Raw genomic sequence first — 23,373 nt, 5'->3', positions numbered from 1 at the left:
AAAATGACATAGTATAGTAAACAAAAAAAAATACTAAAAACAACATAGTATTATAGGGCAAAAAAGAAAACAGCATAGTATAGTAAGGCAAAACAAATACAAAAAAACAACTTAGTATAGTAAGGCAAAACAAATACAAAAAAACAACTTAGTATAGTAAGGCAAAAAAAAAGAAAAAAAATGACATTGTATAGTAAGGCTAAAAAATTCAAAAAATGACATGGTATAGTAAGGCATAAAAAGTCATAGAAAAGACATAGTATAGCAAGGCAAAAAAAGTGTTAAAAAAATGACATAGTATAGCAAGCCAAAAAATGTCATAAAAAAGTCATAGTATAGTAAGGAAAAAAAAAGTTTTAAAAAATGACATAGTATAGTAAGGCAAAAAAATGCTAAAAACAACATAGTATAATAAGGCATAAAGAGGTCATAGCATAGTAATGCATATAAAGTCATAAAAATGACATAGTATAATAAGGCAAAAAAAATACTAAAAACATCATAGTATAGTAAGAAAAAAAAGGGAAGAAATTACATAGTATAGTAAGGCAAAAAAATACTAAAAACAACATAGTAATACAAGGCAAAAAAGGCAAAAAATGACATAGTAAGGCATAAAAAGTCTTTAAAACAACATAGTATAGCGATGCATAAAAAGTCACTAACATGACATAAGGCATTAAAAGGTCATACTATAGTAATGAATAAAAAGTCCTACAAACATCATAGTATATTAAGGAATAAAAAGTCAAAGAAACGGCATAGTATGGTAAGGCATAAAAAATCATAAAAAAGATACAGTATAGTTCGGCATAAAAACATCATAGTATATTAAGGCATATAATGTCATAAAGACGACATGGTATAGTAAGGAATAAAAGTCATACAAACAACAAAATAAAGTAATGCATTAAATCGTCAAAGTTTATTTTGGCATAAAAAGTCATAAAACAACACAGTACAGTAAAGCATAAAAGGTCAAAAAAACAACAGTATATTATGCCATAAATATTCATAAATATGTCATATTATATCAATGCATAAAAACTCATGAAAACATCATAGTACAGTAATGCATAAAAAGTAATTAAAATGACATTGTTTAATAAGGCATAAAAAGGTCATAGTATAGTAATGCATAAAAAGTCATAAAAACGGCATAGTATAGTAAGGTAAAAAAAGGCAAATAAAATGACATAGTATAGTAAGGCATAGAAACGTCATAGTATAGTAATGCATAAAAAGTCATAAAAAAGGCATAGTATAGTAAGGCAAAAAAAGACAAATAAAATGATATAGTATAGTAAGGAAAAAAAATACTAAAAACAACATAGTATAGTAAGGCAAAAAAAGTAAAAAAAAATGACATACTATAGTTTGGTAAAAAAAAAAAGTAAAAAAAATGACATAGTATATTAGGGCATAGAAACATCATACTATAGTAAGGAATAAAAAGTCATAAAAACGAAATAGTATATTAATGCATAAAAAGTCCTTAAAATGAAATAGTATAATAAGGTATTTAATGGTCATAGTATAGTAATGCATAAAAAGTCATAAAAACGACATAGTATATTAAGGTAAAAAAAAGTCAAAAAAATGACAGTATGGTGAGTCAAAAAAATACTAAAAACAACAAAGCATAGTAAGGCAAACAAAGGCAAAAGAAGGACATAGTATATGAAGGTAAAAAAAATACTAATAACAACATAGTATAGTAAGGCAAAAAAGGCAAACAAATGACATACTGTAGTAATGCATAAAAAATCATTAAAACGACATAGTATAATAAGGCATTAAAAGGTCATAATATAGTAATGCATAAAAAGTCATAAAAATAACATAGTATAATAAGGCATTAAAAGGTCATAGTATAGCAAGGCATAAAAAGTCATAAAAGAGATATAGTATAGTAAGGCATAAAAACATCATAGTACATTAAGGTATATAAAGTCATAAAGACGACATGGTATAGTAAGGAATAAAAAGTCATACAAACAACAAGTAGTAGTATAGGAGGGCATACAAACGTCATAGGCATGAAAAGTCAAAAAAGCAACTTAGTGTAGTAATGCATAAAAAGTTCATAGTACAGCAATGCATAAAATGTCATAAAAACAACAGGCATAAGTATTCATAAAAATGTCATAGTATGATAAAGCATGAAAAAGTCATAGTATAATAAGGCATAAAAAGTGTTAAAAACGACAGAGTATAGTAAGGCATTAACAGGTCATAGTATAGCAAGGCATAAACACATCATAGTATAGTAAGGCATAAAAAGGCATACAAAAGTCATAGTATAGTAAGACATAAAAACATCATAGTATAACAAAAATCAAAAAATTATAGTACAATAATGCACAAAAAGTCATAAAACAACACAATACAGTAAGGCATAAACACGTCATGGTATAGTAAAGCATAAAAAGTTATTAACACGTCATGGTATAGTAATGCACATAGCAGAGTATACAAACGTCATAGTATAGTAAGGCATAGAAAAGTTATAGTATAGTAAGGCATAAAAAGGCATAAAAACGACATAGTTTAGTAATGCATAAAAAGTCATAAAAGTGTCAAAGTATAGTAAGGCGTGAAAGGTCATCAAAACAACATAGTATGGTAAGGCATTAAAACTGTTGAAAATGACATATATAAGTCATAAACAGTCATACAAATGACAACATAAAGTAATGCATCTAAACTTCATACCATATTAAGGCATAAAAGGTCATACCAACCACATAGTATAGTAAGGGATAAAAAGTCATAAAAATGTCATAGTATAGTAAGGTATGGAAACATCATAGTATAGTAAGGAATAAAAAGTCATAAAAATGACAGTATAATTAGGCATTAACAGGTCATAGTATAGTAAGTGATAAAAATGGATTCAAAAGTCATGGTATAGTAAGGCATAAAAAAACATAAAAACGACATAGTATAACAAAACATCAAAATATCTTAAAAATGACATAGTAGAAAAGGGCACAAAAAGTCTTAAAAATGACATAGTATAGTAAGGCGTAAAATGTAAAAAAAAACACATAGTATAGTAAGGCATAAAAACATCATAGTACATTAAGGTATATAAGTCATAAAGACGACATGGTATAGTAAGGAATAAAAAGTCATACAAACAACAAGTAGTAGTATAGGAGGGCATACAAACGTCATAGGCATGAAAAGTCAAAAAAGCAACTTAGTGTAGTAATGCATAAAAAGTTCATAGTACAGCAATGCATAAAATGTCATAAAAACAACAGGCATAAGTATTCATAAAAATGTCATAGTATGATAAAGCATGAAAAAGTCATAGTATAATAAGGCATAAAAAGTGTTAAAAACGACAGAGTATAGTAAGGCATTAACAGGTCATAGTATAGCAAGGCATAAACACATCATAGTATAGTAAGGCATAAAAAGGCATACAAAAGTCATAGTATAGTAAGACATAAAAACATCATAGTATAACAAAAATCAAAAAATTATAGTACAATAATGCACAAAAAGTCATAAAAACAACACAATACAGTAAGGCATAAACACGTCATGGTATAGTAAAGCATAAAAAGTTATTAACACGTCATGGTATAGTAATGCACATAGCAGAGTATACAAACGTCATAGTATAGTAAGGCATAGAAAAGTTATAGTATAGTAAGGCATAAAAAGGCATAAAAACGACATAGTTTAGTAATGCATAAAAAGTCATAAAAGTGTCAAAGTATAGTAAGGCGTGAAAGGTCATCAAAACAACATAGTATGGTAAGGCATTAAAACTGTTGAAAATGACATATATAAGTCATAAACAGTCATACAAATGACAACATAAAGTAATGCATCTAAACTTCATACCATATTAAGGCATAAAAGGTCATACCAACCACATAGTATAGTAAGGGATAAAAAGTCATAAAAATGTCATAGTATAGTAAGGTATGGAAACATCATAGTATAGTAAGGAATAAAAAGTCATAAAAATGACAGTATAATTAGGCATTAACAGGTCATAGTATAGTAAGTGATAAAAATGGATTCAAAAGTCATGGTATAGTAAGGCATAAAAAAACATAAAAACGACATAGTATAACAAAACATCAAAATATCTTAAAAATGACATAGTAGAAAAGGGCACAAAAAGTCTTAAAAATGACATAGTATAGTAAGGCGTAAAATGTAAAAAAAAACACATAGTATAGTAAGGCATAAACACATAATAGTATAGTGAGGCATAAAAAGGCATACAAAAATGATAGTATAGCAGGGCATAAAAACGTAATAGAATAGTAAGGCACAAAAAGACATAAAAACGACATAGAACAATAAGACCTAAAAAAATCATAGAAACGACATAGTATGCCTAACTATACTATGACATTTTTATGCCTTACTATACTATGGCATTTTTATGCCTTACTATACTATGACATTTTTATGTCTTACTATACTTTGACTTTTTATGTCTTACTATACTTTGACTTTTTATGCCTTACTAAACTGTTACTTTTTTATGACTTTTAATACTACAAGTTAAGTGACGTTGTTTCCACAGTTTCTCCTCCGCACCACCAGGGGTCCCACTTTCTCATTGACGACCACAAATCGATCACCTCATGTCCCCGGACGTGAAGACACGAACAGGCAGCCAGAAGCAGCAGCAGCGCACGTGAAAAAAACAGCCAGTTGACACAAAATGGATATCACGGAGGTTCCCGTGAGTGATGACAAGAAAGGCAAGAAAAAGAAGAATAAGAATCCAAACAAGAAGAGTGTGAGTGAGGCGGGGAATGGAAAAGGCGCTGGAGCGGAGGAGAAAGAGGAAAAGATGGAGAAGAGTGATGCAGCGGCTGCCTTCCCCCCCACTTTCAGTGTGTCCGAAATTAAGAACAAGCAGCGAAGACACCTCATGTTCATGAAACTCAAGCAGGAGAAAAGAAAGGTAACTATACTGCAAACAGTCATAAACTAGGTGGAGTTGTCTAACACAACATGTACGAAAGCTTCATGAAGGTTATGAAATTCAGGTCTGGTTGAACGTTGTGGAGGCTGTTGAACATTGGCAGTGTGACACTGAAGTGTTTCTAATGTTTACCCCACGGCCGGATTAACCTCGCAGGGGTCCCCTGTTAACCCCTCACTATATGGCAGCTTGATTATTTCCCTTTGCACCTATTAACCACCCAATCAATAGACAGAAAATTAATTGGCAACAGATTTGATCATTTGTCTTACTCATACTTGTACTAGGGTCTTTCATAATCGATTCATCGTTCATTTTCCCAGCAAATATGCTGCTTTTATCTGTTGTATATGAAAGTAAACTGACCATCTTCAGGGTTTGGACCAATGGTTGGACAAAAGAAGACATCTGAAGGTGTTATCTTTGGCTCTGGGAGCTTGTGATCTGCAGTTTCCCTCAACATTTTGGCATTTTACAGATAAAAAAAAAAACCTCATGGATTAGTTGAGAAAATCATGTGAAGATTAATAAATAATAAAAACAAAAATCATAGGTAGTTTAATTGACATCGCTAAAATGTTTTAAACACAAGCTGGACATTATAACCCATCTTAAACTTGCTTAATTAGTCTGACCTTCTGCCTTAATTGCCCAAACAATTAATTTAAAATATAAATAGACTAAGTAGCTGTACTAATACTTGCAAACCTGTAACCAGATAATGTGTGGTATTTTTACTATCTACATCACAGGTTATCCAGATACTCTTCTGACAAAAGAGGAATTGATTGATTCATTAATCAACTTTCACTGCTACAGTAAATATATGTTAGAAGCCTTCACCTGGAATTAAATTTTTCTTTTCTTTTCAGCAAAAGATGCAGCTGAGGAAGAAGAAGAAAAAAGAAAGGGAAGCTTTAGGTGACAAGGTGAGTCTTTTCTCTGTCTCTTCTACCACATGTGTCCATCGTCATTCAAAAATAGATTTTATCACTTGGGTTCCTAGATTGATGAAGTTTACTATTAAACAAGCCAGTCTCATTCATTTTGGTGCGTTTATTACCTTATTAATTCTGTCCATCATGTAGGCACCTCCAAAAGAGGTCCCAAAGACAATAGAGAACCAGAGGGTGTATGACGAGACAACAGTTGACCCAGAAGATGAAGAGGTATGGACCAGGTTTGGCTGAGTTTGTTCAAATGTTCTCAGGTTATATTTGTCATGAATTACTGTTAATTTTGTGTGTTTTTGTCATCTATAGGTTGCATTTGACGAGGCAACTGATGAATTTTCTGCCTATTTCAATGGGCTCACGAACCCAAAAGTGCTCATCACAACATCAGACAGACCCAGAGGGGTGAGTAGCTGCTACTTGACAATTTACAAGCCTGTATAATTTCTATATATATATTTTTTTTTTATCATTTCACCAAAGTAATCTTAATGTCAGCCAACAGTAAACATGCACTTGAGGAAATTGCTTTTGACTAGGTGAAATCATACTCCATGATGTACACATGAAATTTAGTGTTTACATACATGTATACATGTATGCGATCATTCCTGCGCCTATTAATTAAATTTGAGCAATAATGTAAAGGCTTAGATTGTTAGGCTCTCTTCTTTATTTCAGCCGCACTCTAATTTAACCTGATATGGGAGTGTCTTGAATTAGAAAACAATTAAGTCTAAGGTCTGTAACTTGGCATAATGCAGCAGGAAATAAAATGCTGTGGCTTTGTCAGTCAGCATGTGTTGTTTGAAATTTTACTGGCAATGTACTGATATGTATTGTACTGGATTGTCCTTCATTTGTTATTTTCAAACACTGTCCTCTCAACACGCTGATGTCTGTCTTACAGAGGACGGTGAGGTTTTGTGAGCAGCTGGCCACAGTAATCCCAAACGCCCACGTGTATTACAGAAGAGGTTTGGCCCTGAAGAGGGTCATTCCCCAATGCGTTGCCAGGAACTTCACATACCTCATTGTCATCAACGAGGATCGCAAAGTACCCAGTATCCTTAAAAGCAGCTGTGACAGGAGAGAGGAAGATGATGCATAATGCCCTGTACTGCTTTATATTTTCTTGTATTCATTACACTCTTGTAATTTGGATGAAAACTTTGAGTCCTGTTTTGGTACTTTTGCTGATGTGGGCTGTAGGTTTTCTGACTTTCCTAAGGGCAGTTTCCTTAACTGTAACTTTTAGATGGTATGGTTCTTTGTCACCTACCTGACGGGCCAACTGCACACTTCAAAGTCAGCAGTGTTCGACTACGGAAGGAGATAAAGGCAAGTACAGAAATCTATACTTGTGTCACTCTTACATACTCTGGTTTGATCAAGTTAAAAATAGGCAATACAGTACACTTACTGTCCTGTATTTAAAAATTTGTGACTATTACTACATTTAATAGCACAACCATCAATGTCAGTTTCATTTTATCACTAATAATAATAAGGCAAAAAAATCATTTTACTTTTTTCTCTCTGCAGAGACGTGGTAAAGGTCCCACAGAACACTCACCAGAGGTGATCCTGAACAACTTCTCCACACGTCTGGGCCACAGCATCGGCCGGCTCTTCGCTGCTCTCTTTCCGCAAGACCCCCAGTTTGTGGGTCGACAGGTCGCCACCTTCCACAACCAGAGAGACTTCATCTTTTTCAGATTCCACAGGTGAATATTTAAAGTCTCACTTGGAGCTGGACATGATGCCTTCTAATCTAACCTCCCTTTTGCAAAACTTTTGAGAAGGTTTGTCTTAAAGGTAGAAGGTCTAATAAACATTTCTTTGCATCTTTCAAAGGTACATCTTCAAAAATGAGAAGAAAGTTGGCATTCAGGAGCTGGGACCACGCTTCACCCTTAAACTCCGCTCTCTACAGAAAGGCACCTTCGACTCAAAGTTTGGAGAGTATGAGTGGGTCCTGAAGGTGAGTCTTTCAGCACTTAAAACCTTTTTTTTAGATGCCAGAAGAGCTATAAAGGTTGAACTAATGGACTGTAATGTCAGAGCACTTTAGTTTTATTCTTCAACATGTGGCAGTTTGTACAACCCCAGTGAAACTGTGTCATGGCACTTGTGGTGTATTCGCCTTTGTCTAAGATTGCCTACATGTTGACCTCTTCGCTGCTAGTTGTTATGTAGCCATTTGTAAATGATGGCAATGTACTTGACTAACATGTTTAAAGTACTTTTTAAATTTGACACACAAAAGAAAAATAAATCTATTGCATTTTTTTTCTTGTCAAGAAAATAAAGAAAGTAAAAAAATATATTTTTTTCTGTTTCCAGCGCCATGAGATGGATGCCTGCAGACGGAAGTTCCAGCTTTGAGTACATAACAGCGTTCCTTTGTGGTTAGAAAAAGGATGACTTTGATTATTAAAATATTACAGCTATTTGTGGACTTACACAAATGGACTTTACAGTGGATGTTGCAGATTCTTTGAAGATGACCAGTAGCAACAGTTATCACTTGTCCTTTCAGCACAATTAGAGGCTCAACACCGACGACTGGATTTTATAAGATCACGTCGCTGTGGATTCAGTTTCTTCCAGAAAAACGGCTGCGTCTGCAAAGTCTTCTGAAGACAAACTGGCAATGACTTCTACCCTGTCTGTTAGTTGGCAGACACCAGAGGAGAGACATGCAGACACTCTATTTGAACCCCAGTTACCTGAAAATCCTGACCTGCATTTTTATATGGAAATTGTATTGGCACGTGTGGTTCCTATGAAATGAATCCACACAAACTGTATGAATGTGGCATGAATTACATCAGAAATTCAGACTGTGTGTTCTGTATACATGGCACATGCGAGCCTGCCCTGGTCACATACACTTGTTGCATCCTTGTTTGTGCAAATGACATAAGGAACAGTGAATGAAATGCAACAGTAGCAGTGACAGGACTTTGAAAATAATTACAGATGACACACTGAACGCATTTCACAGATTTCTAAATGTGTGTATACTCATTTTAATAAAAGTTCAAAATGTGGAAATACCATTTATTTTTTCTCAAAATCAGTCATGAAAAAATGTACAATTCAAAAGGCACGTATGTGTGTGTGTTGATAGAGTAAGTTACTTTAAAGCCAGTAGGTTAAGACATCTATCGTGCCACCTAAGCACCTGGAAATGTTTCCTTATGAGATTTTACAAAGGCAAAATTAAGGAGAAAAAAAACACTTAAGTTAGTTGTTTGTCCCAAAATTCCCTAACACTCCTGAGACAATTCCAGTCCATGATGCAGGATCCTGCAGCCCAGTTCCACAAGGCACCACATTGTCCAAAACCTGCAGAAATATAATTTAATTAGTAATACAAAAACATAATAAAGTTGGACTTTTAGTGCCTTAATTTTCAGCATTGTGCACCAAAGCATTGTTGAAACTCAAGATTTCAAAGATTTTACATCAAGCTAATTTACAAGAAGATATTTATAAAACAATGCCCAAGACGTCAAATATTTCCATTCTCAAATTCAATTTGAACTAACTTAGGAGAAAAATCACGTTGTAGAGACTAAAAACAGTGCAGCGCTTTGGCAGGATACTTTAGAGGTTGCAGTAACGTAGAGCAGCTACATTTAATTGACCAGTTGATGGAGAGAAATTTAATTGGCAACAATTGATAAGATAATTTTTAAGCAAACAGCAAGATTCACTGGTTTCAGCATTTGAGAAGAATTATTTGCTCTGCAGACATTTCTGGAGATATGCTGCTTTCAATTATTTAAACATATATAGGTTTGGACAAAACAAGCGTTTTTTGAGGGTGCTACTGTCACCTCTTGGTAAATGTGACAGGCATTTATCTCTATTTTCAAACTGTTTAAGAACCAAATAATCAGTCATTTAATAGATTAGATAGTAAACTGATTCATTCGTAATGACAATCATAATTAGCTGCAGTCCAATGCCTATGCCCTGTAGCCTATCAAAATAATAGGAACACCTGCCAACATAATGCAAGACCGTTCAACAGCACCACAAATTGTATCCATCAAAACGCCTCTTTGGCTTTTAATACTTTCAATACATAATCTTGATTATACATTGTGGCAAATGATTGGGTCTGAGATTTCAGGTACTGATGTATAAGAATTTGATCACACACACACATATACAAGAGTACAAGTATATTTAGAGTGTGGTATTAGTCCCTGTACTAAAGTAAATGATCTGGGTATTCCACCTCTGACGGTGATAAAACACAGATTATGAGTGTGGTACTCACCGAGGCAGAGTGTCGGTCTGCGGGTGCTATAGGAAGGAGCAGACTTTCTGTGGTCTGAACGGGTTGTTGCTGGACGACATGCCGGTCAGCAGAGGATCCTGCTGGGCGTTCTGAAGGCAGAACTGCTGCAGGTCCGCGGCGGCCTGGGACACCTGTGGAAAACAACCGAATCCCGATAAATTAGCCTACGGTTTAGTCACTAAAAGTGCTGTAACTTGAATGAATATCGGACCCGTTGATTGACACCACCAGTATTAAAACAACGAGAGAACCCTGTGACAAGCGACTGTGAAACTACACGCCCTAAAAACTACCGATCTCAACCGTTACCTTGACTCTGTTAATGCCGGCCTCAAGGCGTAACTGTTGGACAATTTTCTTCATCGCTACGATGTTGGATGATCCCGACATTGTTGAGATTTGGAGAGACTTTCGTCCAAATAACGACGAATATGAAACTTTAAAAAAGAATTCCTTGATGGTAGCTAGCTTGCTAACTACTTCTTCCTCAACAAAGAGTTTCCGGTTTCTTTGAAGGCGTGTCCGCCGTTGTTACCTTCACGGATGTTCGTAACTCTACATTTATTTTTAGACTGTGTCCTGTTATATTGACTGGAAATAAAAACAAATTATAATACATGCGTGTTAATGACAGTAACCATGTTTATGTTTGGAAATAGCTTCATTATGTGTGCTAAAAATTCAGAGCAGCGTAAAGAAATAATCTTTACGAAGCAGCAGAAAATGTTTTAAATCAGACAGACTTTTTGTCAGCCTGTACATTGCAATGGAAGCGCATTGCATTCACAAAAAACTTGGAGACCTCATCTCGTAATCCTGATTTAAACTATAATGAATGTCAAATAATTTGTGTTTATGGCTTAATTCATTATTGGAAGCAGGAGTCATACTTACGACACATGGTCACATAACTTGTGCTTTGGTTAATTTATCCTTTATTCAGCTTTGTCATAGATTTTCGACGTACAGTTGTACAGTTGACGTACAGAAGAAAATAATTTCGACAACTCCCACGGTACCCGAAAGCAGCACCAGATCAATATGAATTGCGACCTCTACCTGTGAAAGTGCATTAGCACACTTCAAGTCTCGGAAAACATGAAACATCGGAAAAAATTTAAGTTCGTGGTACGTTTAGAAAAGTTTCCTGAATTACCTCAGGCAGCAGATGTCCCAGTAACGAATCCGAAACCGAAAATGTCAGCTGGGGCCAGCTCTCGTGCCCACATCGGATAAGCTCCATCTCTTTACTGCAGTTGTCATCATCAGCACCAGAGCAACCACTGCTGGCACTCTCATAAAAGAAACTCCACTAGACGGCTGACTGTGTGTGATAACAACAGGTTGTTACTAAGCAGTCCTCGCCTTCACAAGACAAAAAAGAAAAAAAAAGGTTTCCTGCGAATAAACTTAACAGAGTTTAGAGTATTTCTCAGCTTCTCCTTATGCTGACCAGCTACGATAATGGAGCTGTCTTGTGAGTCTGTGAGATACCCAAAGGACAGAAGACCGGCCAGTTGCAAGGTATGCTGAGGAACTTTCAATCTTCACTGTTATTTAACAAAATTTAGACTAAACTCAAAAATAAACACGAACTCATGATTCCACGCACTATGCATAAAGAAATGTGCTGTCAAGTTTTAAGCTGTGTTTTATGTGTCTAGTTTGTGGAGCTCCATGTGCTGTATGTACCAGATGACCAGTGGAATGTGAAGCTCAATAAAGTCCCTGCTGAAGCCATAGAGAGCTTCATATCTGCAGGCTTCATCAGGTGAAACTGCTGGAAAAGTGTCATTTTGTTCATGGCATCCAATTTAGAGATAGAAATGAAACTATGATGGACAAAATTATATGTACAATATATAATAAGTGCATTGTATTGTAGCAGCACATATGCAAAGACTGTACCTCTACTCTGAAAATGTAGACTATATGTGCAATTTGTGTCAGTTTACATAGCCTATGTTATAGCAATGACATTAAAACAAACTGTAGATATTTCTGTTTTTTCTTTGTTCCAACAAATATTCAACTTTTCCCTCACTAATTTGTTCACAGAATTTAGACTGTAACAGGTCACTAAAACCTACAGAAATCCATACTAACGTTATGCAGCTTCCTCCTGTAAAAATAGTGATAAAGATATCAATAATAACTTTGTGAACACATGTGTAACAGTTCAGTAATTTAAAATCTTGTCATCACTGTGTTGTTAGGGTTTATCCTGATACAACTCTGAAAACTCTGCGGAGCGAGCTGGGCACTCTTCTTGGTGCAGATAGGAACATCAACAAATTCTCCTTCCTGAAGTGTGTGGGCCGCAGTCTGGCACTGGTGAGTGCAGCTGGCTGTTTAGTGCACTTTTGCTATAGCTGGTTGTGTTACAACAGACAGACAGTAGAGAGTAACAATGCAGACAGTTTGATTAACAAGTTCACTATTCAGGTTGCTACACTAAAGGGTGTAATACGTGTGTGTGTGTGTGTGTGTGTGTGTGTGTATGTGTGTGTGTGTGTGTGTGTGAGAGAGAGAGAGAGTGTGAGTGAGCAGACAGTTTTAACTACTATGACTCTGACACCAACCTAATTCTTTCCTGTTGCAGGTTAAAATTAAACAGGAGAGAGATCTGAAAGTGAAAACATTTGCTCCACCGTATGTATGTAGAATTCATGTTTCATCCATGTTCCCCTAGAACTGGTGCCTTTTTCTTTAGCATAGTACATAATTGACAAATAAAATATTAAATTTTCCTACACATCTCAGTGAGATTTTACCTTTTGGTATCATTAAAAATAGTAGTTTTTAAAATAACCCAAATATCTGAAAACCCTAATACACTCTTGTGCTCCCAGTCACAGCAGGTTGATTACAAATGTATGTTGTTGCTGTTTTCAACCATTAAAAAAAAGTTAAGGAGTCTTGTGTAACTATTAGTTTTAAATCTTATGTTTTTTATGCTCTCAGCAGAAAATTTTATATCATGAATTTCAGTGATTCCTTATATATGCTGTTGATTTGAATATTCATTATGTGCCATTCGAACTCTGCTAATGTCTTGTTGTTACCTGTGGGTGCAGGCCCCGCAGCCGGAGCTTTACCTGCTGTCCACTGCGGAGAGTGACAGCAGTGTTTGCTCCCAGTCTCTCAGCCCAGACACCAGCAGCAGCTCCCCAGACCACCCGACCTATTACCACCCTCCCAAGACATGCAGCCTGCCAACGGTGACAAAGGAGCCTGTTAAATTCCCCCTTATCCCCCAGTGTTCCCATCAGCCACCTCCCACCCCCAGCCTAGAAGAAGAAGAGGAAGAGGAAGAGGAAGAGGAGGAGGAGGAGGAGGAGGAGGAAGAAGAAGATGAGCAGCAGAGCTACAGTTCTTCAGAGGGAGATGGAGAAAATGAAGAGGAAGCTCTCTCCTCCAACAAGCCTGAGTGGGCAGAGCAGGAGCGTTGTCCAAGGAAGATTCAGAATCACAAGGCACCAGAACCTGTTTCACTGAATAAAGGTACAAATAAAATAAAACAAAAGTACAACACATACATTCTGCACTGAGGTAAGGAATGATGTATTATCCAGTTTAGTTGCTCAAGTTCCTGCTCGGACATTTTTCACCCCGTCTACCTGACAAACATGGCCATTCTGTAACTTAAAACAAGGCACTGCTGATGTTTACCATGTTTTAGAATAGATTTTGTTCCAAAATCTCTCCTACTTATCTTTTTAAAGCCCCCCAGCCAAATCTTAATAGCTGCAAAAGAAATTGAAAATGTGAAAAAGAAATGGCAAATAATTCAGTCCGATTCCTATTTTACAAAACAACAATTCAACATCTTCATTAAAAAGCTAGTTTCAGGCAAAGGAGGGTTTTAGATAGGACCACAGACACAAAATAGTGTTCTAGTTACGTTTTTTTTGTTTTAATGTTAATAAAAAAGTGCCACTCAGTTTCCTAATGATGCATTTTTTTAGCACTTGTAAAAATAAATATTCAAGATCTCTCATTATGAGCGCTTTATTTGCTCTATGTATCTACAGTTTTACACCAACGTGAAGCTGATTCAGCTCAGGTGAAGGAGCTGCCAGAAAAAGAGAAAACCTGCAGAAAGAAGAAACAATACCACAGAGAAAACAAAGCGGCTAGAGATTCAGGAGTAGCAGAGTCCCTGGAGGACAGAGATTCAGGCTTCTCCGTCACAGGCAGGTACTGTGAGCAAAGGCATCACTCTGTACTATATTCGTACCCTGCGGTGAGTACTAGTGCTACTACTGCTTGTTCTTCTAACAGTGTGTCTCTTTGCAGGCTGGGGAAACCAAAAGATGCACATAGACTGAAGTCCGTCAGGAGTAAACCAACGAGTGGGGTAATATATGTGCGAAGATGTGTGAAGTTAACAGTCTCTTGCAAGTCGTTTGGTAAAGTGATTAGTCCACATTCCTCTGCCAGCAGGTGGGTTTAGTGGAGTCTGTGCGGTCTTCAGATAAAGACTCATGTTGTTATGTTGGTTGTCTGTTGGAACCCTGTGTAGGTGACAGAAAGTCCAGCTGTGCTGTCTTGGCCTGTTCGTTGTACCTCTCCTCCTCAAGGTCTAAACTTGGCCTTGGTCACACATAAAACTGCTGCTTCTCCAGTCTTTCAGACAACCAGTAAGTTGTCACTGTATACCAAGAATTAATGATCGTTCTTCTTTTAAGACAACTGACATGGTTTGTTCCTGTTAGGAGAGGAACTGATTGAAGAAATCAAGCTGGTGAGGGAGGAGAGAAAGCAGCTGGAGTGGACTAGACAAGAGTTGCTACGAAAGGGGAAAGATTTATTGGCCCTAAACAGACACCGAAGGAACCAAGGTGGGCACAAAATACTGTTAGGATTTAAACATTGTCTTCAGTGAATAAACTGTATGTTCATAGGCAAAGCAACAAAAACAAGATTTTTTGTTGTTATATCCTGTAAATGTGATATTTGGAGCAGTTTGTAAGAGAGCAACAAAATAGAGCCCTTCAAATATTGAGGGATAATAAATACTACTACACATCTGCTAGATGACACATGTTGGATCGTAGGAAGACCTTAAATGAGTCCCCATTATATTCAAGAGAAAAAGCTTTTAATAAAAAAGCTAAATTATAACTAAACTACTTGTAACTAAATAATGCTGCTCTTATTTTCCCCTTCAACGTAAAGCACGTGACAGCTGGAAGAAGAAATATTTTGAAACCAAGAAGGCCACAGCTCCACTGGAGGACAACCTGAGAAATTTACGACAAGAGATGGAGACGTTTTACAACAAACTCTTGCACCAGCTCCAGGCCAGAGATAACAGAGGGAAGCCAAGACGACAAGGCAGATCTTCCGTCAAGGTAAATGTAACCTTGATTTTGGCTGTTTTCATATATTCTGGGTTTGCCCTATAATTTTTCCATACTGGAAAGAAATTGATTGCTCCTCTGTCAAATCATACCTGGGCAAAATCCAAGATGAAATGTCCCTCAGGATGAAAATCTGTTTAAAATACTCTTGGCTGCAAGAAAGCATCACTTGGAAATGGCTACAGACGAACCCTCCAATAAAGAACGACTGGACTGCAATCATCTACAAAATAAAGTGTATGAAGAAACTGACTTGTACCATAACACTGTCAAATACTGGAAAATATGGACCACTTATGCTATATGTGCCTATAGGATGTAAGCTGTAAGAAGTTTTGGCCTGAAAATATCAACAAAGATTGTTTGTATTTGTTTGTCTGTTTTGCCAAATAGTTAAAAGGTAGAAATAACTTCTTCAAAGCATCTTTTACCTTTCTGTATCTTTTTATTCTGAGTATATAAAGCACAAATGCTGTATTTACAGTAAAGACCTTGTTGACTTAAAATCAGACCAAACCACAAAAGTTCTGTAAAAAACTTAATGAAATATCTTATATTTCAGAATGAGCTCATCATTCAGATCATGACAGAGATCCATGAGATTGACAACCTGAAGAGGAAGGTAGAACACGCCAAGATGAAGCTGGTAACAGAGATAAAGGTGACTGATTTTCCTTGTATCAAAAATATGACAATAACCTTGAACGAGTAAAGAAGTAGCTGATGAATGTTTGTTTTTCATTTGGACATTTAGTGATCACTCCCTGAGCACTACAGAGTAACTATTGAGTCAGTTTTGCTTGTTAATAAAGTACATTCACAAATTCTTTTTTTTTTTTTTAATGAATGGCTGTGTAGCTGAGGAAACAGGCTGCCACAGAGCTGAGGGCACTGAAGGCTGAACTGGCCCAGAAGAAAAGCCAGTCGTCTCATCCTGTGCCCATGGCTTCTCTAGGCTTTGGAAATACCACAAGGGACAGACCACAAGTTCAAAACACCTCCATCTAATTTTTTACAGGACTAACTCTGCTGGAACAGATGGGTTTCGTTATGTAGCATATGTTTCAGGAGAGGGATAGAAAACATTGATTTTATGCAGTTGTACTTTCTACATGGGTTCTGACTTTGTAACCTGCGTTTTATATTTTTCGAAATTACTTTTTCCTCATTTTAATATTACGTCATATTTCGTTTGGTATGATTTGTTCACAACTTTGATATTTTTGGCGTTCCTTCTCTTTTTCCTCAGGTGCTGTAGCTGAGCTTGTTGCTAAAGGAAGCTAAAAATAAAATGTTTAAGTGGTTATGTAACTTCAACAGTTTACATGTTGCTCAGAAAATGTTTTATTTATGAAAAATATATAGGTGCACAAATCTCAAGCTCAACATTGGTCAGTCAAAATACTGTATGTGTATGTGTGTGTGTGTGTGTGTAAAACACATTGAAAAGATTGGTTTTCTTTTTCAGAGAATCACAGTTATTTCAGTTAGCACAGAGGAATGTCTGAGATGTAACTACATTCAAAAGACAACAGCAATAAAAGCCACAATAAACTCTGAAGTGCAAGTATGCATCCCTGAACTCAGAGGGAAGTCACACCCCGTTACTGCTATAAAGGGATATATTGACTTAGCAACAAACAGGAGTGAGCTCAGGGGTGGTGTAAATTTCTGCAGCACTGTAAAGTGTATACCAGCTAGCATCCTAACAGAGCATTCCACATCATTGCGGTCTGCTGCCTGGCGACCGTTTCATCGCTGTAGTCCAAGATGTTGCCATTCCACATGCCAATGCCCCTTAAACCTTTAGATTTCACAGAGTCCGCCTTGAGACAAATACTCTGTGGGTCATCATACCAAACCTGATGAATCTGTCCTTGCTGGTCCTGAAGGAAAAAAATTACAGAAACAACAAAATGAGAACTGATGATGGAACCACCTTGTGGAGAAGGCGAAAGCTTTTAGACCCAACGAGAAGGCATTTGCCAGGAATGTTTTTTATTGCTGTTTCGAGGAGGCGATTTGTTTTGTTTGGGAAGTGACACTGTGGTAGCTCGGGTGGATGCCACCATCATCTAGATAAACAGCCCTTGCCTGAAATGTCTGCCTGATTTGTTGAGTCGTAACTTATTAGGACTAAGGAGAGGTGAAGTTGGTGAAGCACGAACTTGGCAGAAAGACAAATAGTTCTTAAATTGGGCACCCACTTTGCTAACAATAAAACATCCTACCCAAACATTGTTGTATTGTTTAAAGTAATCCCACAAATTACAAATGACTAGCAAAAATTTTAAGGATTCATGATAGATGGATGTAATGGTCAAAATCAGTTCAGCAGAGACAAACATTTCACAACTTTTAGACCCTATTGTGTTGAGATCCAAAAACACAATGTGCTTCAGTTCTTACAATGCAATAATAATGCATTGATTTTCTGACTGCTAAATCCTACCCTACCACCTTTCAAAATGCAGACTGATGGACTTGAAGTCCTTGAAATTTAAAATAAAGATTATGCACCTTGTAATTGAAGTAGGGAGCCTGCTGCCTGCTGTCCCACATCCTGCCGGACAACGAGCTGTTGACCTGCTTCATGATCCACTTGTATGGTTTCTGTTTTCCAGCTGCATCACTGCAGGGAGCTCCACGGAAAGGAACTTTGGCTATAGAGCATATTCCCTCCTGTCATGGGAAAAAAAAAAAAAAAAACCTTTCAGCTAGAAAAAATTATGATATACTGCGACCACAAAGTAAGTGTAAAGAAATAAGAGAAGTATGCCTTGCCTTTGAAAACATTTTCTGGGATTGAAAAAAATATTCTTATGATATTCTGTAAATTTCCTATATGAATCACAGTGAAAAGAGAAAAGGCTAAAAGAGTTTAGTACTTAAACGCTATAAAGCGATATAATTTTATTGTGAACTGTATTATAGTCAGTTATTTCAGGCAAGTTTATTTGTGGAATATACTGTATTTCATAGATCAAAGGCAATTCATAGTGCCTTACGTAATGCATTAAACTATATGGCAGGTGTTTTCATTTTTTTTACTGTCAACAAATCCTATAGAAGTATCAACACAATGCTTTAGTCCATTTCTCTTTCTACTGCAGGAATTCTGTACATTACATAAACAGTAATAAAAAAGTACATGTGTTGGGGACAAGTTTGAACCATAGATTAAAACACAGGAAGTGCCCTCTTCAGAAGTTACAGCAGCAGTAAGATGCAACATGTCACCATGTGCAAAGGTCTGGCTCACTGATGTGTTTGTAATAGTTTTGGATGACAATGGAGCTCTATGGTACAAACACAAATAAGATGCATCAGGTTTGAGCTACACAGGCAGTGCTCGTTAGAAGATCAATTCATTGCTGGTTTTGGTCTTTTCATGCTATTTGTTGACATGAACAACTAGACTAAGAGTCTACAGCCATACTTGGGGTGTTGTGAGGCTGTACTGTGGTGCTTTGAGCTAAATGCTACCTTCAGCAAGCTAACCACATCCATCATGCTCAAAACTGACTGACAAATAACATGCTGATCCTAAACAGGTATAATCTCAACATCATTTTAGTTCAGTGTCTTTAAATGCTAACATTTGCTAATTAAACACAACGTGCAGCTGATGCTGATGGGAATGAACACGAATGTGTGCACCAGGTTTATTGGCAAGCCATTTAAGTTGTATAGATTTTAAATGAACAACATCTCACCTGGGAAAGGTTGAGGCATGGGTAGTCATAGCCATACCATGGCACTCCCATCACTAGCTTCTTTGGATCGATCCTCAGATCCAAATACTGGTCATAAGCTTAAAAGAAAGATAAGAGGCAATTCACATGGTGGTGATGAGTCGTTTTGCACTAACGAGCTGATTTTTTCTCATTCATTGCCACATAACTGAACAACAAACCATTTAGTGTTTGAGAGAGAGGGGCATTTGCCATTGCAATACAGTCCCCCATGATCTGACTCTGCTCATCATAGGACATGACAAACAGCAGGTCACAGGATTCAGCGATGGTGACGTAATCATAACATCGCTTGTCAATACATTTTGGTGACCAGGCAACATCGAATGAGACCTAGACATCAGGAAAAGATATATAAAATAAATATGAAAGATATGATAACACATGATGGATTCTTTTGAAATACATATATCAGACCAGGCAGGTTAGCAAAGCCGTACAGCACTTCATTCATCTATTGTCTCGCCTGTACCTATTCAGAGTGATATTGTCAAAACATCTCCCCCACCTGGGATCCTGGGATCTCCCTGTGGAAAGTCTCAGTGGTCTCTTTGACCAGGTTTGTCAAAGCATGGTACTCAGGCGAGTCCTTTTCCACAGCTTGTTCAATGTCGATGTTGATTCCATCCATGAACTGACTTTTGGCCAAGTTGACTTTCTCCGTTATCCATGCTGTCCTGTTATCTTGGTCCACAATGTAAGAGAGGGGAACGTCACCTATTCGCACCAACAAGGAAAGACAGAGATGGACAATGGGTCACTGAACTGTTGACAGCAGCACCTCAACATATTCTGGAATACTAATGAACTCACACCACTACAGCAAACTTTAAACTTAAGACTTGAGTAATTTTCTTCAATATGTCATATTGACGTAGGTAGCTCATTTAGCCCTTTATCTTTGCAAAACCTAAATACTTTACTCAACCACATCAATTCTTATCATAGTGAAAGTTACCCTACCTTTGAGGACAACTCGCGCTCCTTTGGAGTGAGCGTAACACATGAGTTCAGCATCATATTTCCCAAACGTCGCCACTGTTGTCACCATGCTCCAGTTGTAGGACTTCCATATCTTTCCACCCACATCAAAAACAAACACCTGAAAACAGAAGCCACACAGACACATAACTGTATGGATAACTGCTTTTAGTCATACTCCATTAGTGTCCTATCATTTTCTTCTTTGTTTTATTTACTGGCAAATCCCCCAGACAGTGACTCCAGTGTTTTCCTATTTGCAGCTCTTGTGCTTACAGAGTAGTTGCGGCTTACCATGAATTTCACTATTCATATATATTTATAATAATAATGTAGTAGCTGCAAACTGACAGGGAAAAAATATGTTTATATCAATGATGACATACCTCAACAGTTAAAGAGGTTAACTTAAAACTGTTCATATTAGGGGTAGCCCAAGCATACCCTTGGCTTGTAAAGCTGCCCCCTGTGAGAAGCATTATTAGAAGTATGTGTCAGCTATAAGTGAACACTTATAAATGACCAGCTACAAAAGCGGTCTTTAAAAATAGAGTTTTGATATATGAGTAACAGAACACAGAAGTCTAAAAGAGGCCAATTGTTCCCAGAGGGGGAACTGCCTCAAATATCAAAATAACACCATAAAAAGAACAGACACACTGCATCAATAAAGAGGAACAGCAACTTCAAACTGAAATTTACAACGGAAACTACAGTAGATAAGTTCAACAACGGGGTTTATGACAGTGTTTACAGTGCTGGTTTAGCTCCTTCTTCCTGTTCCAACACAGCTGAAGAGTTGCTATTTCTTAATAAAAATTAATTTGTGTTTTTTTCCAAAATCATGTTTTGTTATACATGTTATTTGCTCACACTGACTGTTCAGTTTTCCCACTTCAGTTAAAACACAGATATTGAGCTCACCTCTACTGATATTAACACTTTCAATGTGTAGAAAAATATGTTGACTGCTTTTACAGTAATTAGCATAAAAGTAATCTTGGGGGGAAAAGAAACACATCACGGTTTAAACACAAAGGTTAGTATTTGCTTATTTTATATTCTGGCCAGTAGATGTCGTACTGTTGATATGAAACATCAGGAAATTAACCTTCTCTCAAACGACTTTGCTGGATTGGTTCAGTGCTTCATGAAGCTTTATCTCACTCACCATCACTATTAATACCCATTTTAAATCTTACATTCTGTCATAATGTCGAAATACACCTGTCATTTAGCAGCAGCGTTGACGGCTGTCGAGGCTTATTTATCTCTCTGTTTACAGCGACACAGTCTCTAATATGCATGATAGTTTGTGCTGAGGGTGGACATTCAATATGTTGAAGCAAGTTGTGTTTACTCGTCAAGAAGCTGAAGTTAACTACCTCAAAGTCTCTCTCCTCACGGACCTGCAGACAGAGCTCCAGCCTCTCACACGGACACACGGTAGCCCCACACACCATGAGTACCGACGACAACAGGAGAAACCAGCACATTTTTTGAGAAAGTAATAGAGCCCAGTGAGGTGACCGAGTGAAGAAACAAATCACGTTACTGTCATGGCTCTATGTACGGAGTGTGACATGGGACAAACTTCACACAGTCGACAATCCGTACACACAAGAAACAAAGTAAACAAAATGCAGTAAACAAACACACTGTTTACTCACCCAAATATATGTTGTTCTAAAACGTGTTCAGGCCACACGCAAGTTTACATCACAGTCTTTTGACTGATGAAATTAAATTTGATTTAAAGAAATGTTTTATTGGGGATTAAGGTGTATAGGGGAAAAGCCACCCTAACCGCGCTAGAGATAACATTTTTTTTATTTCTCTTTTATTGAGAACCATAGACTTGAGAATACTGTAAAATAAATGAATAAATAAATAAAAATAAAACAAGGGCCTCCAGGAAGATGCCAGGAGCATGGGAAGAATAGAAATCAAAAGGATCTAAGGGATGAAAATATAAAAAATAAAATACCTCTGTGACGACGGAACTTATGACTTTTTAAGGTCTATCTGACATTTTCTATGTTTTTATTAAGAACTTCAGATCCATTATCGCCTGTAAAAACAGTTTAGTATTGTAAAAGAAAGAATGCCCTCATGGGTCATAGATGTATTTTTTATCATTTAGTTTTAATAAAATATTACTTATACTTGTTTAAAAAGACTAATGTGGACTTGTGCCTGACCTGAAAATGTTTTAGAGCAACGTGAAGATCAACAATGAAGGTTGTTTTGGCCTGCCATGCCTTCTTGCCTCACCTCACCTGTGTACCTCTCTGACCTGCTTGCACTGTGTGTCCCAGAGCATTAGAATGATCAGGGAGGAAAAGCTAAATTCAGTAAAAATACTGACAAAACTATATCCTGACAGGCTTTAATGAAGGAGGTGTCATTTCAGAAATATATAAAGGCCTGATCCCACTAAGTGCCAAATGATGAAATGATGATTGAAAAAATATATAAAGGGATGTCATTGTTGCCTTGTGAAGATAGTATATTAATAAGGTCCAATATGCTATGGATTTTTAAATCCATTTTAAAAAACAGTACATTCAGTTACAACACTTCCAGTGTCATTTTAAACTTGCTGGATTGTTGCCTTTGGACAGTTAACAGTTCAAGGAGCAAGTTGACAGGACTGTGACAAAATTATAGGTCAGGACAGAATGACATTTGATTGAAAGATTGTAACCTTCCCATGTTTGTGCAACTGAAAACAATCCTATAAAAGGATTTCAGAATAATGTGTGTCAATTATAATAATTTATGTGAGTGTGAGTCCTTGGATGCAACAGAATAATATTGAATAATAAGACACGTCAATAAAATTGTGAATATTACTTTATAGGGAAATCTATGTAGAATGATTTTATTTATTTATGGATAAATCTTATTATTGCACAGTAGTTTGAAATTGTATAAACTAACATTCCATTTTATCTGTGTTCAATGTGCTATGCCATATGAGAAAAAACATCTTTGTAACCGGGATGGAGGCTTATTGTGCCACATGAGCCAA

At 36.5% G+C, this 23,373-nt stretch overlaps 4 protein-coding genes across 5 annotated transcripts; 2 read left to right on the top strand and 2 right to left on the bottom strand.

Annotated features, from left to right (window-relative positions):
- The first annotated feature begins 4,617 nt into the window (after positions 1-4,617).
- rpf1 (ribosome production factor 1 homolog) lies at positions 4,618-8,984 on the top strand. Its single transcript, XM_056379449.1, has 9 exons — positions 4,618-4,945; positions 5,839-5,895; positions 6,055-6,135; positions 6,229-6,324; positions 6,830-6,983; positions 7,178-7,260; positions 7,465-7,646; positions 7,777-7,903; positions 8,266-8,984. Exons 1-9 carry the CDS (start codon positions 4,700-4,702, stop codon positions 8,305-8,307), a joined length of 1,068 nt encoding a protein of 355 aa, XP_056235424.1. The 5' UTR covers positions 4,618-4,699; the 3' UTR covers positions 8,308-8,984.
- Positions 8,972-10,757, bottom strand: LOC130171432 (guanine nucleotide-binding protein G(I)/G(S)/G(O) subunit gamma-5). Its single transcript, XM_056379450.1, has 3 exons — positions 10,547-10,757; positions 10,217-10,368; positions 8,972-9,273 (listed from the first exon to the last, which is right to left on the bottom strand). The coding sequence occupies exons 1-2, from the start codon at positions 10,625-10,627 to the stop codon at positions 10,243-10,245; spliced, it is 207 nt and encodes a 68-aa protein (XP_056235425.1). The 5' UTR covers positions 10,628-10,757; the 3' UTR covers positions 8,972-9,273; positions 10,217-10,242.
- Positions 10,758-11,005: 248 nt separating this feature from the next.
- spata1 (spermatogenesis associated 1) lies at positions 11,006-17,189 on the top strand. Of its 2 annotated transcripts, XM_056378486.1 has the most exons (12): positions 11,008-11,761; positions 11,902-12,008; positions 12,454-12,571; positions 12,840-12,893; positions 13,315-13,741; positions 14,272-14,437; positions 14,537-14,597; positions 14,763-14,880; positions 14,956-15,081; positions 15,419-15,594; positions 16,166-16,264; positions 16,462-17,189. In XM_056378486.1, exons 1-12 carry the CDS (start codon positions 11,702-11,704, stop codon positions 16,609-16,611), a joined length of 1,662 nt encoding a protein of 553 aa, XP_056234461.1. In that variant the 5' UTR covers positions 11,008-11,701; the 3' UTR covers positions 16,612-17,189. The 2 variants fall into 2 exon arrangements, with proteins under 2 accessions (XP_056234460.1, XP_056234461.1); XM_056378485.1 differs by having other exon boundaries at positions 11,006-11,761; positions 14,272-14,597.
- ctbs (chitobiase, di-N-acetyl-) lies at positions 16,930-21,915 on the bottom strand. The gene is made up of 7 exons (XM_056378487.1): positions 21,725-21,915; positions 20,322-20,460; positions 19,867-20,075; positions 19,520-19,691; positions 19,320-19,417; positions 18,124-18,285; positions 16,930-17,489 (listed from the first exon to the last, which is right to left on the bottom strand). Exons 1-7 carry the CDS (start codon positions 21,833-21,835, stop codon positions 17,301-17,303), a joined length of 1,080 nt encoding a protein of 359 aa, XP_056234462.1. The 5' UTR covers positions 21,836-21,915; the 3' UTR covers positions 16,930-17,300.
- Positions 21,916-23,373: the final 1,458 nt, after the last annotated feature.

Source organism: Seriola aureovittata, chromosome 6 (assembly GCF_021018895.1).
Source record: "Seriola aureovittata isolate HTS-2021-v1 ecotype China chromosome 6, ASM2101889v1, whole genome shotgun sequence".
Taxonomy (NCBI): Eukaryota; Metazoa; Chordata; class Actinopteri; order Carangiformes; family Carangidae; genus Seriola; species Seriola aureovittata.
The sequence above is the reverse complement of the archived record's forward strand: the minus strand, read 5'-3'. Positions and strand labels throughout refer to the sequence as shown.

Bases quoted from the DNA above. Each gene is read 5' to 3' on its own strand.
- LOC130171432 (XM_056379450.1), bottom strand. From the start codon at position 10,627: ATGTCGGGATCATCCAACATCGTAGCGATGAAGAAAATTGTCCAACAG. The intron at 10,369-10,546 runs GTAACGGTTGAG...TGTTTTCCACAG, and splicing joins CCGGCATTAACAGAGTCAAG to GTGTCCCAGGCCGCCGCGGA.
- spata1 (XM_056378485.1), top strand. From the start codon at position 11,702: ATGGAGCTGTCTTGTGAGTCTGTGAGATACCCAAAGGACAGAAGACCG. The intron at 12,009-12,453 runs GTGAAACTGCTG...CTGTGTTGTTAG, and splicing joins ATATCTGCAGGCTTCATCAG to GGTTTATCCTGATACAACTC. The intron at 13,742-14,271 runs GTACAAATAAAA...ATGTATCTACAG, and splicing joins ACCTGTTTCACTGAATAAAG to TTTTACACCAACGTGAAGCT.
- ctbs (XM_056378487.1), bottom strand. From the start codon at position 21,835: ATGTGCTGGTTTCTCCTGTTGTCGTCGGTACTCATGGTGTGTGGGGCT. The intron at 20,076-20,321 runs GTAGGGTAACTT...TGGTGCGAATAG, and splicing joins AGCGCGAGTTGTCCTCAAAG to GTGACGTTCCCCTCTCTTAC. The intron at 17,490-18,123 runs GTGCATAATCTT...TTTTTCCTTCAG, and splicing joins CTCCCTACTTCAATTACAAG to GACCAGCAAGGACAGATTCA.
- rpf1 (XM_056379449.1), top strand. From the start codon at position 4,700: ATGGATATCACGGAGGTTCCCGTGAGTGATGACAAGAAAGGCAAGAAA. The intron at 6,984-7,177 runs GTATCCTTAAAA...TGTAACTTTTAG, and splicing joins CGAGGATCGCAAAGTACCCA to ATGGTATGGTTCTTTGTCAC. The intron at 7,904-8,265 runs GTGAGTCTTTCA...TTCTGTTTCCAG, and splicing joins AGTATGAGTGGGTCCTGAAG to CGCCATGAGATGGATGCCTG.